General features: G+C 43.1%; 1 protein-coding gene across 1 annotated transcript in view; it reads left to right on the top strand.

Annotated features, from left to right (window-relative positions):
- Positions 1-12,470, top strand: part of CKAP2L (cytoskeleton associated protein 2 like) — a 79,515-nt gene that overhangs the window by 16,718 nt on the left and 50,327 nt on the right. The window contains exons 2-3 of the mRNA XM_029604241.1: positions 851-926; positions 1,137-1,203. Coding sequence (XP_029460101.1) covers positions 851-926; positions 1,137-1,203 — 143 coding nt within the window. The remainder of the gene's footprint in view (positions 1-850; positions 927-1,136; positions 1,204-12,470) is intronic.

The following is a 12,470-nucleotide window of genomic DNA, read 5'->3' as shown; positions in this document are numbered from 1 at the left end:
CATCAAGTTCGAGCTACTGCCTCTTCAGGAACATACTTACAAAATGTTCTGATTGCTGACAATCGCAAGGCAGCAACGTGGTCTGTGTATACTTTCGCATCCCACTACTGTCTGGATAGACTATTAACTTCTGATAGTTGTGTGACTCATTCAGTTTTGAATACAGTAAGAGGCAAGTAGAGGCTGTCAATGTACACAGATGGGTTGCGCCAAAAAAAAAAAAAGAGAGATATAGAACTGGGCGAAGCACTAACAGCAGTCCTTAGCTTGGGATTCCCCAAAACAGCATGGCTAATTCAGCCTGCTTATCTGGCGGGGGGGGGAAGCAAGTTTGCTTATCGTAAACAGTATAGGGCATAGATAGAAGGATCAATTAGCCACGCATGCCCTGGGCAGTCCCTCCCTATCATCATTCTGTACACCTGATTAACAGATGTAGAATCTGTTTATAATCATGGGGGACATCAAAGCTCTGTGTACTTGGAGAAGGCTCAGCATAGTGCACTGTCAGACATCACCCAAGTCAGCATGGCTAATTCATCCTGCTATCTACAGAAAATACTGTTTATGGTAAGCACTTATTTTTTATTGTTGCTTAGAAACCTCCAACTTCTTCTTTTTTTTTTTTTTTTTTTTTTTTTCTGGGAACAATAAGATTTGCCATATTGGGTCAGACCAAAAGTCCAAGATCAGTATCCTGTTTCCAACAGGGGCCAATCCCAGGTCACAAGTATGTTATTTACAGTTGCAGTGGACTCTTTAGCATATTGTTCTCTCTTTAAATAAAAGCACTATATTCAAAACAGTTACTGTTTGCTGTTTGATAGTATCTCTTTTCTCTCTTCTGCAGAAGAGCGCAGGAAGAAGCTCCTAGAATATTTAGCGGCTAAAGGGAAGCTTAAACCGCAGGACAGCCAAAGCACAAAGTGAGTCTGAATGGGGAATGTCTGGTGATTAGTAATATGTTACAGGGAATTAACATGCGTTAATATCAGCTGAGAATTAAAATGTTATGCTTGGTTTGATATACTACTCGTAAGTAACATAGGTGCAGAGTTCTGCTTGAATACACTGCTTGTCAGAATATACTGCTGTTCTTTTGAGAAACTCATTCTGTGTGTTTTTGGCCTTTCTAGATACTACCTGAGAGACGTCACTAATCGTCAGAATGCACGATTACCACCAGTTTCTAAACTTGCACCAGTAAGTAGAAAGGATTGACCTAAATGTTCAGTTTATCTTCCTTTTCTATAGGAAACTGGTATTATCTGTATTCCCCACCTCCCCTTAACTTTAACTGTTCATCCATTTCAATCTAATTCATATGTAGGCTGCAAAATACGCACCATGTGACACTTTTCATGTGCTCGGTGCACTTCCCAGCAAAAGTGCAAGACTGCCTATTGTCCATGCTTAGTCTGTCCATTCTCATTCGTTTATTAGAAGCTCTGTGGCTGTATTTGTCTGCAGTTTGGTAGGAGAGCCTCTTACTTAGGTGCTAACACTCTTGCCAATTTTCAGCCATATCTGTCTAGTAGGAGGGCTCTGGATGTTCCAGGAGATTGGGAGTATGGGAAAACAGAACTTAAAACGTAGACTATCAAATGCACTCTATTCGTCTTGCACTATAAGCAAACCTATCCCCAACTTACATTTGCTTTCCTATAAGAAAATGGACCAGTTCAGTTAATCTCAGGGAGATCAGAGCACATTGTGATGCCATTGGATTTTTTTTAAGCTGCTGTGCAATTGATTGCCTATGGTTACCAGGTGACTTCATTTCTTTCCTTGATTGTTTTTGTAATTTTTATTCATGAATAATAACACTAAAACTTATAATACATATGCCACCAGTTATATTCACTGAACAATTGAGTACACATTGTTTATACCCCAGATCTCTCCTCCCCCACTGAAATGCCATTTTGCAATATTTGAAAGTGAAAAAAATATGAAAAACTCAGACTTAAATAGTTCACAGAATGCAGGAGGTACCTCTTGTATCATCCATCCATTGCTGAAAGGGCCTCCACATCTCTCTATTTGATAAGGTTATTCTTCCACAAAGCAGTTAGCTTTTCCATAGATTGGATTCATTTTAGCCTAGCTAGCACCGCTAGAGTAGGAGACTTGTTTTTATTTCCTTCACAATGCTACCACACCTCTTGTCACACTAATTGCCAATGCAGTGAGTTTTTTTTTTTTCCCATTGGTAAGTGGGCTTATGCTGTCTGGGTGTCACGGGATGGAGCTCTCTCTATGCTCTCTCTATGCTCAAAGCTTTTCTCATTTGTGGCTGCATGCCTCTTCCCATGTGTCTCGTGAGAGGCTCCTCAGTTGTACTTTTTTCTGTGCTCTGCAGAAATTTTTTTCTCAAACAAAAATGCTTTTAAGTGCTATAATGCCTAAAACTCCTGGCTTTAAATACTGCCAGTGTGGGAAAAATCATGGCTGTGACCGGGCACAACTGTTGCTATTTGTGCCTCTTTCCTGAACATGACCAAGCAGCCTGTAGGGACTGTGGAAAAATATGTAAGCAATTATCACAGGGAACATTCTGTATAGGTATTCTGTGAGCTCATTCTATAGCAATGTCCTCGTTACTCAGTTCCTCGCCATTCTCTCCACATATATTCAGGACAGCTGGGCAGATTTTAGACTACCATATCTGTTGTCAAAGGCTTCTGTTTCCGGTAGGCCCTTTATACATATATTTGATCAGGATCTATTTTCCAGATCTTCTAGTACAGCGGTTCTCAACCGGTGTGTCACAACCCACCGGTTTTGCCAAGAACACATAGGTGTGTCGCCACACTTCCCAGTCCCCTGCTGCACCAGCGAAATAGGAACTCTTCCTCTGCCTGGGCTTAAAAGGCTGATCACCTGGGCAGAATGTGGCAGGAGAGCTGGAGTCAGCAGCACCAGCCTGGTATCTTCCTGTCCGAAACAGGAAGTGCTGTGCAGTGGCCGTGAACAGGAAGAAGAGACCATGCTAGTGTGTGCAGCATCAGCCTGAAGACACACGGAACAAGAGGAGCAATGTCAGCCCCTGCAGCAGATGGGAGTCCTTTCTTGAGGCCGTGAGGGCTGGAAGTGGAGGAGGCTGCTGCTGCCACTAGTTCGATGGGAAGAGAGAGTGAGCAACGTGTTTGAGATCCTGTGTGTGACAGCATGTATATAAGTGAGAGCCTGTGTGTAAGTAAGAGCATGTGTCTGTGACTGAGAGCCCATGTAGATGATGTATAAGTGTGTGAATGAGTCTGTGAGAGACAGTGCATGTGTGGGTGTGAGAGCACTTGTGTGTGACGGAGGAGAAAGTTGCAAGCAAACGATCCCTCCTGAAAATTGAAAACAATCTCAGGGCACCTGGATATCAAACATGCCTAGGTATGCAGATCAAAGCATTTTTTATCCTTTTTCATTATTGGGTTTTTGTCTATTTGGAAATATTTTATTGGAATCTAGAAACTCTTTGAGTTTTTAATTATTGGATATTCCATTCATCAACTATTCTGAAATCTGTTTTTTGTTAGTATGACTTTACTGCTATTGATTTTATATTTCTTACTTTATTTTGAGGACTGGTGATGTTTCTCTTTTTCCTTTGTTACACTGCATACAGTCTCTCTGGCTTGTTGCAGTTTCCAGTTCATTTTTTGTCTGCTTGTTTCTAGTTTTTTATGGTCTCTCATTCTTTTAGGTGAGTGTCTGCACATGTGACCGAGGTGAAGTATTTTGCTGGCATGTAGTTTGTGTAGGGCTCTATTGGCCTGGCTTGATCTCTTTTCCTAATAAGAGGTGTGTTGGTGTCTTAAGGCCTGGTATATTTTCAGTGTTTCCTTTTCTTAGGTAAGGTGGTTACTGTTGGAGTGCTGGAAATTGGTGTTTTGGTATGGGATGCTTACTATTTATGTAATTTGTTCAGACACTTTTCTAGTCATTCTTAATAAAAATACTGGGCATTTTATTTTTTCTGCGGTGAATTGTAAAGAGCAGTGTTTTGTGAGCATGGTTTGTCAGATGTCATGATTTGGGGTGGGAAGATTGAGAACCACTGCTCTGGTATAAGGGCCATCTCAGTATTGGTTTTATTTATATCCATTATTGCAGTCACTGAATTGTCCAGAGACCTCTACATTTTCCCCTTTGCCCAAATTCCATAAGGTCAGAGCAAAGCTCAGTCTCAACTCTTTGATAGATTTTATATCAGATTGGATTTCCTGAAAACATGTTTGAAAATACTTTAACAACTCTTCTCCTTTACTCAGCACGGCATTATCCTTCATTTCCCATGTCAGATGCCAATGGCTCATTCTCCACAGGCTTCACAATGCTGTTCAAGGCCTCCAAGCATGATCCCTGGCATCATATGAAAAGTTTTAAATCAGCTTTTTTTTTTTTTTTGAGATATGTTTTCCAATAAAAGTAGTTGTAATTCAGTTCTTACCTTTTTTTGTAATTAACGGTTTATTGGTCAACCCAAATAGAAAAACCATAATGTAGGATCACATATACAGTCCCAATGCAATAATATTGTAAAGATTAATAAAATACACTATGGAATAAAGCATAACTTTACTGGTGTTGATTTTTCCTTTTTATCCTAACCCAAACCCTTCCCCACACCCCCATATACTCTACACAAGGTGGAAATATGGTGCAGACAAAGAAAAATCTAGGCAGGCATCAAGAGAAGTTGCCTAATAGTAAAAAAGGAAGGAATAATTAACATATATATACCTAGACTCAACAGCTATTGCCTGGAGTTGAGATTCCAGTGCTGAAACACAGAATCCAACCAAAGGAGGCAGGAGAAATTAGGTAACCGTAGATGGAGGCATGTAATAATTACCCCGAATCAAGAGCTTTCCCCAAAATGGACATCCATACGTGTCTGAGACTACCACATCTTCTCAAAGCTGGCACCTTGTCATTACGAATAGCAGTTAATTTCCCCAAATCATACTCTATCCAAATGAGATTGCACATCGGTTAAAGACTGGACACTAGTCCTATGCCACCAAAAGGCAATTTAGCATCTGACAGCTGTAAATACCTGCTGCACCCATCTTTGAAAAAGCATAGACTCCATAGCAGGTGGAATGGATAATAAACATACTTCGCGTTCCTTAGGCACCCGATTACCAGCTATTGAAAACCAAAAATCCAGTACAGTATCCCATTACAGCTAGGCACTCCACAAGTGCAGGAAAGTACCCTAGCCCTAAATCCCTTCCAACAATGGTCACCTGAGCCTGCTAACCTCTCGCTGAGTCTAGCAGGGGGTAAGGTACCACCTATGAAGTACTTTATACCCATTTTCTTTTTTGGTAGAGGATAAACCCCCGATTAACTGCAAAAAAACATTGGTCCCATTCTTTATCCTCCAGAGCACCCCCCCCCCCCTTCTCCCAGCTCCTGCTCCCAAGCGATTTGGTATGCCATCGTCCCCTGGGGTTCCTTACCTAATAAAGTAAGAATCTTGGAGATAGGTTTAGTAAGCTTATTGGCCTGCATGCAGTAATTTTCAGAGAGACCTGATCATTGTCGCAGTGCATCAGAAGGGAAAAGTCTCTAGCTATCCCACAATTTTTCCCTTTTAAACAAACCCTTGCCCATCCAGCACTCTATCTCCCTTGATTCTGTCCCTTGAGGGAAGCGTCTTATAAAGAAAGAGGTCCAAATGGTAGGCCTGTTTTATCACCCACTAATCTGGACCTTCATTTCCCCTATAACTTAAATTAAACTGGAGAAAGGCGACAGCCCAGAGAGATTGACCCCATGCTGTTGCCAAGCTCTAATATGTAAGGGGGGATCCCCAGCACCCTATGGAACTATTCTAGCCCAAGGTTTCAATTCCTCACCTTTATGACAATGTATGAATGCACTCAATTGAGATGCAGCAAAATATCACATCAACTGAGGGGCTTGCAGGCCCCCTCTCCTTTTATCCAAGTAAAGGACAGGTTTAGCAACTCTGGGTGGCCTGTGTTTCCAAATAAATCTGAGGAGCTTGCATTGCCACAGAGTCAACAAAGAGTCTGGATATGCACCGGTAAGGTTTGAAAAAAAAAAAGTAACAAACGGGGCCGCACATTCATTTTGATGATGGCTATCCTCCTAAACCATGAGAAACCCCCTATGTCCCAGCTATTTAAGTCTTTTGAAGGCTAGAAAGTAAAGGAGTATAGTTGAGACCTTTACTTCAGGACTGAGTTTTCACCTCTAAACATTTCACCCACCCCTTTGCTACATGAAATGGGAGAGTAGCCCAAGGTGGTCGAAAAGGTCACCTGGAGCTGAACTATTTAAAAGCTCTGATTTCTCCTCATTAAATCCAGAAACTGTACCAAACACTCAGATTCTGCAGCAAAGCCTGCAATGAGGCTTCCAGAGGTGGTCATCTGCAAACATAGAAAGCTTGTAGTGAGATGAGCCCACCCACATCCCCTGAAAGAGAATTCTCACCTTCTCTGCAAACAGTTCTAAGGACAGAGCAAAAAGAAGGGTGATAGAGGGCAGCCCTGTCTAGTACCTCCTTACCACAAATGGTGAAGTATATTCCCCATTTATTTTTAAGCAACCTCTAGGATTCTCGTACAGGCGCTGGGTCCACCCAATAAAAGTTGGGGCCTAGGTTCATTTTCTTTAATACTTTAAATAAATATGGCCAGTGGACCCTATCAAGTCTTCTCAGCATCCACTGCCAGCAAAACTAAAGGGGTACTACAATGTGCCCTCCAAATCAATACCAGCACTGTCCTCATGTTATCTGAGGCCAGTCCCCTTCCAATTATAAAAAGACCTAATCCACCAACTATACTCGTAACCTCGTGTCCACTCTCCAAAACCCCCCTGCTCCCACATCCCTATTATAACGGGTCCACTTCCTGCCTATTTTGACAATCTCCTTAGGGAATGAAGTCACAATACCAACCTACCACACCTCCCTGACTCACTGTTACCTATTCAATATGCAATATATGAGATTGAGAGAATCCCCTTTACACTTTAAATGAAAGATACAATGCTATTTAGTAGCCCTTGTCCCCACCATAAACCAGCCCCATGCCAGAACGGCCCAGTCAGTAAAAAGTTCATATCAGACTAATCACACCGGACAGTCTTTAAATAACTGCGATCATCCAGAATGGTGGTGTAGCCTCTTGCCACCTTTATCCACTCGCTGCCATCTAGGGTTATCATAGAATGGCCGATTGCTTCCACTAGCTGATGTAGGGGCATCTGGTAAAGCATAGTCCATACCAGTTGCTTGCAGTATACCTGCTGCTTCGTTAACAGTGGCAGGGGGGAATGAAGAAAAGTGGATTCATATTCAGACAACCAACAAGGACTGAATTGCACAGGTTGGGTTAACAAATAAGTGTGGGAGTAGCTTGCTTATTGTGGTGGTTACTGCCCCTAACTAATTAAGCTAGATATTTCACTTAGATGCATTTCCAAAACTGCTCTCTACATTAATGGCGGGGGTGGAAGGGAAATAGAACCAAAAGGTTACTAAGGGCCAAGAGTAACAGATAAGTATGAGGAAAAAAGTGTGAAAGCTTGCTGGTCAGACTGGATGGGACGCTTGGCCGCCTTCTGCCGTCATTTCTATGTTATATGTAACATGGGAAGTCATTCCAGCGATTAGTGAAGCTCAGTCCAAATGGGGAAAGCCAGCGCTGATGTTGTGACTCTGAAGGGTAGTGATGACAGCTCTAAACTCCTGTACTTGTAAATTGTCGATCGCCAGATCCTTGTAGATTTCCACATCACAGGTCCCGATCTTTGAGCTGCTGTAATAACAGCCTTTTCTTGAAACTGTGGAAACAGGTGATTTGTCTTGTGCGGGGTTGTTGCATGCAGTTCCCAGAGTCCTCTGCACCCTTTCCAGCTTTACCAGTGCCTCAGAAGTCTCTGCGTCTGGGCCTAAGACTTGCGCACTAATGCTGGATAATACTTGCCTGCAATTAGCAAATTCAGGATCTTCTGGGATTCCTCTGAATCTCAAGTTCGCCCTCCGTGAAATATTTTTCTGGTCTTCAAGGCAATTGAGTAGCTCATTATTAGCCTGCAAAAGTTTATGGTGGGAAAGCTTTAAAACTTTCCAACTCCAAGGCCTGGTCTTCCAAGTGGACCTCTGTTTCCTCGACCCGCCTCCCCCCCCCCCCCCCCCCCCCCCCAGATCCACTACCTCCCATTTCAATTCTGCCAGCAGTCCGTGGATTTCCTGCTTTAAGCCGGCCATATACCTGTGAAGGACCCCGCTCCAATTCAGAGAGACGGTGCGGCTCGGCGCACCTTCCCTCACTCCGGCACTGATGTCTCTGCTCATCTCTGAGGGCACGTGTTCGGCCTGCTCGCCGCTGTCTATGCTAGACTTTGCAGCGAGGGAACATTTGTGGAGACATTTTTTTTAGTTTTCTTTTGTGCTGTCATCTCGCTGCACTTATGGACTGCAGCAGTGCCAAAAAATCTTATTTATGCTCTCGGTAGGATCGATGGAGGAGGATTTTAATAAGGTTGTGGTGGGAACACAGGGATTATGTGGCCATTGCTGATGGTGATATAACCCCCCCCCCCCCCCCCCCCCCCCCACTGCAGAAAACTCATTCTGAGATATTGGAGATGAAATTCAAAGAGCATGAGGAGAGCCCTAGATTTAAGCATCCATCTTCTAGGGATGATATCACTACCCCTCTGCCCCCATTTCCTTACTTTGCTTTTTTTTAAATTTGAGTCAACAAATGTAATACACAATGCAATCTGATCCATAGCAAAGTGGAACATAGAATTATTGTAGAAAAGAATATCCCCAGAATAATGGAACCCTTATTTATTTAAATTTATATTCTGCTTTTTCCACTTCAAAGTGGATTACATTCAGGTACTGTAGGTATTTCCCTATCCTCAGAGGGCTCACAATCTTAAGTTTGTACCTGAGGCAATGGAGGGTAAAGTGACTTGCCCAAGGTCACAAGGAAACCCTGGTCTCCTGGTTCATAGCCCACTGCTCTAACCACTAGGCTACTCCTCCACTCCCGTAGGCTCAAACAGCATTTTGCAATAAGGAAAACAGAACCCCTAACACACTCCCATTCACCCACTTGTTCCAATGTCTAAGATTGGGAAGCGGTGCCAGATCCATCTTGAGCATATGCAAGGAGATGGTTCACTTCACATTTCCGTAAGACTTTCCCCCAATACCGCAAAATAACCTTTAAAGGCTAGAAAAGTCCTTTTTGGGGATGAGTCTTTCTGCCGCAAGCACTCAATCTGCGAGCTAGACCGCATCAGCGCTAACCACTGAGCAAATTCAGGGGCTTAGTCAGTCTTTCAACATGATAATATGGTTTTCTTAGCAAGTAACAATGTTACTGCCAGAAACTGTGTACCCCCGCCCCCCCTTGGGAGCTGAGTGCTTTTATCAATAATATGCAACTAGATTAACTTCCCAGACCAGGGAATTCCGCTTCCCAGAATCTCATCCAAGAAGTCAGATACCTCGTCCCAAAACCCCTGCAGCTTTACACACCCAGTGAACATATGACAGTCCCAGTGTGGGATTTACATTTGAGACACAAATTGGATTCCCAAAGTCCCATTTTGACCCCTAGAGCCCTAGTGAAAAAAATCTCTGTGGAGTAGTCTACGTTGGATTATCCGCAGCCAGAAGAAACTTGTAAGAGAGTGTAAAAGCCAAGCTCAAAATGCATAGATCAATAAGGTTCCCCAGATTGTCACGCCACTTCACCGCTAAATGTTTCAAATGCAAGCAGGCAGGAATTCTCTCAAGTAAGAGACCCAGATTGAAATTTTATTAAATTTGGGTCTAGTATAAAAAAAAAGCTTTCCTCTTCCATAAAAGTAAGCTTAGACAACTCTCCAGCACAAACACTTGGTCTGTAATGACAGGCCTGTGAATATGCCAAAAAATGACTCTTCCTTCTGTAACTGCAGAAAGGGTAACCAACAGAAGGCATCCTGATCCACTAAAGATGCCAGGTTTCTCACCCCCTTGCTGGCCCAGACACGGCACTCTGGATCCCAGGTAAAAACTCTGGATTCTCCACTACGGTAAGAAAAGGCGACGCACAAGCCTCCCGACCCAGAAGATTGCGCCACCACCTCCACGCCTTCTGTGATGCTGTCAACTAGAAAGCAACAATTCCTAATGATTTAAGGGCACTTTGTTGTGCAAGAGCCAAATTAATTGGCAAATAAGGGGAGGTCCAATCATCCAACAGCCCTTGTATATCAAATTTCCACTTGCCTGATACCCACTCCTGTAAAAAACAGAGAAGGCAGATCGCATTATAAATTCGCAAATCCATCAGCCCTACTCTACCCTTTTTTATATCCAGTCTCAGCACATCATACTGGATCCATGCCCTTGTATTATTCCAGAAAAATGAGCCCACAAGTGAGTGAAAACTGTGAACCCTACTATTATTAGTCCACAAAGGCAGCATTTGTAGTGGGTAGATCAATGTGGGGAGAGCTACCCTATTAACCAGAGCACTTCTCCCCAACAAAGAAAGGGGCAAGCATCTCCACCGCTGGAGAAGGGATTTGATTGCATCAAAACCCTATCAAAATTAAGACGACACAAATCCTCCACAGTATGAGCTAAGTAAATATCCAGGTACCAAAACTGGTCTCTGGCCCAGTGGAGTGGAAACTGACCCACCCATCTATCCATTAAGGCAGTAGCCAAAGGAAAAGCCTCAGAGTTATCATAGTTAATCCATAACCCAGAAAACCGCCCGAAATCAGTGATCATATCAATAATCTGAATACTGTGGGTTACCTATGAAAAGAATAACTTGTCTGCAAACATGCTAAGCTTTATTTACTTGCGCTTGACCCAAATCCCTTGAAAAGAACCCAAGCTGCAGAGCTTGACTGCTAACAGTTCTAATCCCAACATGAAAAGCAGGGGCGATGAGGGAAGCCTGTCTGGTTCCCAATCCCAGCTCAAACACTTTGGACAAAGATCTATTAACCAAGATCTGTGCGAGCGGTCGATGATATAAAAGACGAACCCATCTTAAAAAGCAAAATCTGACATTGAGTCGTTCCAGCACCTGCTGCAAATAGGGCCACTCACCACAAATGCTTTTTCAGCATCTAGACTAGCCAATAGTTCATCCCTATTCCCAGCTTGAGCAGTGAAAATAGCTGCATAAGCCTTCAAAACATTGGAATTCACTAGCCATCCCTTAACAAAACCTGTTCATGGGAAACCACATTCCCAATTACCACATTCAACCAAGAGGCCACTACAGCCGCCAAGATTTTTACAGCCTGGTTCAGAAGAGAAATGGGCCTATAAGACTGTGGGGAACAGGGATCCTTACCAGGTTTAAGCAATAAAGTAATAGATTATGTCCCTGCTCAAACTCTCCTTCTGTGCTGCATGTTCCATGCAGCACATGTTTAAGTGGTGTGAGACAAAAATCCCACAACATTTTATAAAACACGGGCCTGAGCCCATCCAGCCCTGGCGCTTTCACAAGTTTCAAGTGTGCAATAGTATATCGGATCTCCCCCTCAGATATGGGAGTCCCTGGTGCCAATTGGTCACTGTCACTCAACCATGAGAGTCCCTACCGCCTTCAACGCTAGGCCCCATGGTATATAACTTTTTGTAAAATGTTTCAAAGATCTGGAGGATATGCAGTGTGGAGAAAAAACACAGTGAATTATAATGTATGTGGGACACAATACCTGTAGCATGGGAACCTGATTTAACCAAACAGGCAACAAACTGCCAGATTTATTGCCCCATTTATAAAACAATAAACTATGCTTAGCCCTCTCCTCTAAAATAGCAATGAGCTCTCATTTGGCAGCAAGTAACTTCTTCTTTGATAGCTGTGACAACTCATGAGCATGCAAACGCCACAGCGCTGCAATCTTTTTAGTCAATTCCAATACTCTGGCATTGCTCATTTTTTGACCCCAGCTAAGTAGGCAATAATGTGTCCATGCATAACCACTTTGGCCGCATTCCAAAATACTATAGGGTCAGTATCAGGAAGCAGGTTAAAATCTACATAATCTTTCCGTTTACTATGGAAGTAGGCTGCAAAGCCTTTATCGTGCTATAGATGCGGGAGCATTGACCACCTACAGGAACAACATCTGTCAATGCCACCACAGTCGTTACCACAGCATGATCAGAAAATGGAACATCACGATTGGAGCTAGAAAATCTTGCTAAAGAGCATTTCAGAGATTAAAATGGAAGTCAATACGGGAATAAACATTGTGTACATGACAATAAAACATGAAGCCTGTGTCATCCATGTGCAAAGAGTGCCAACTGTCAATCAGTTGCAGCTGCTGGCACACAAACCCCATCCCAGTGTCGGCCTGGTTCTTTCTGGGAGTCTTTGCTGGCCTACAGTCCAGAAGTGGATTATCCGTCAAATTAAAGTGTCCCCCCCCCCCCCCCCTAAAAT

Source organism: Rhinatrema bivittatum, chromosome 5, assembly GCF_901001135.1.
Source record: "Rhinatrema bivittatum chromosome 5, aRhiBiv1.1, whole genome shotgun sequence".
Lineage (NCBI taxonomy): Eukaryota > Metazoa > Chordata > Amphibia > Gymnophiona > Rhinatrematidae > Rhinatrema > Rhinatrema bivittatum.
Note: the sequence above shows the minus strand (reverse complement) of the source record. Positions and strands in the feature narration are given on the sequence as shown.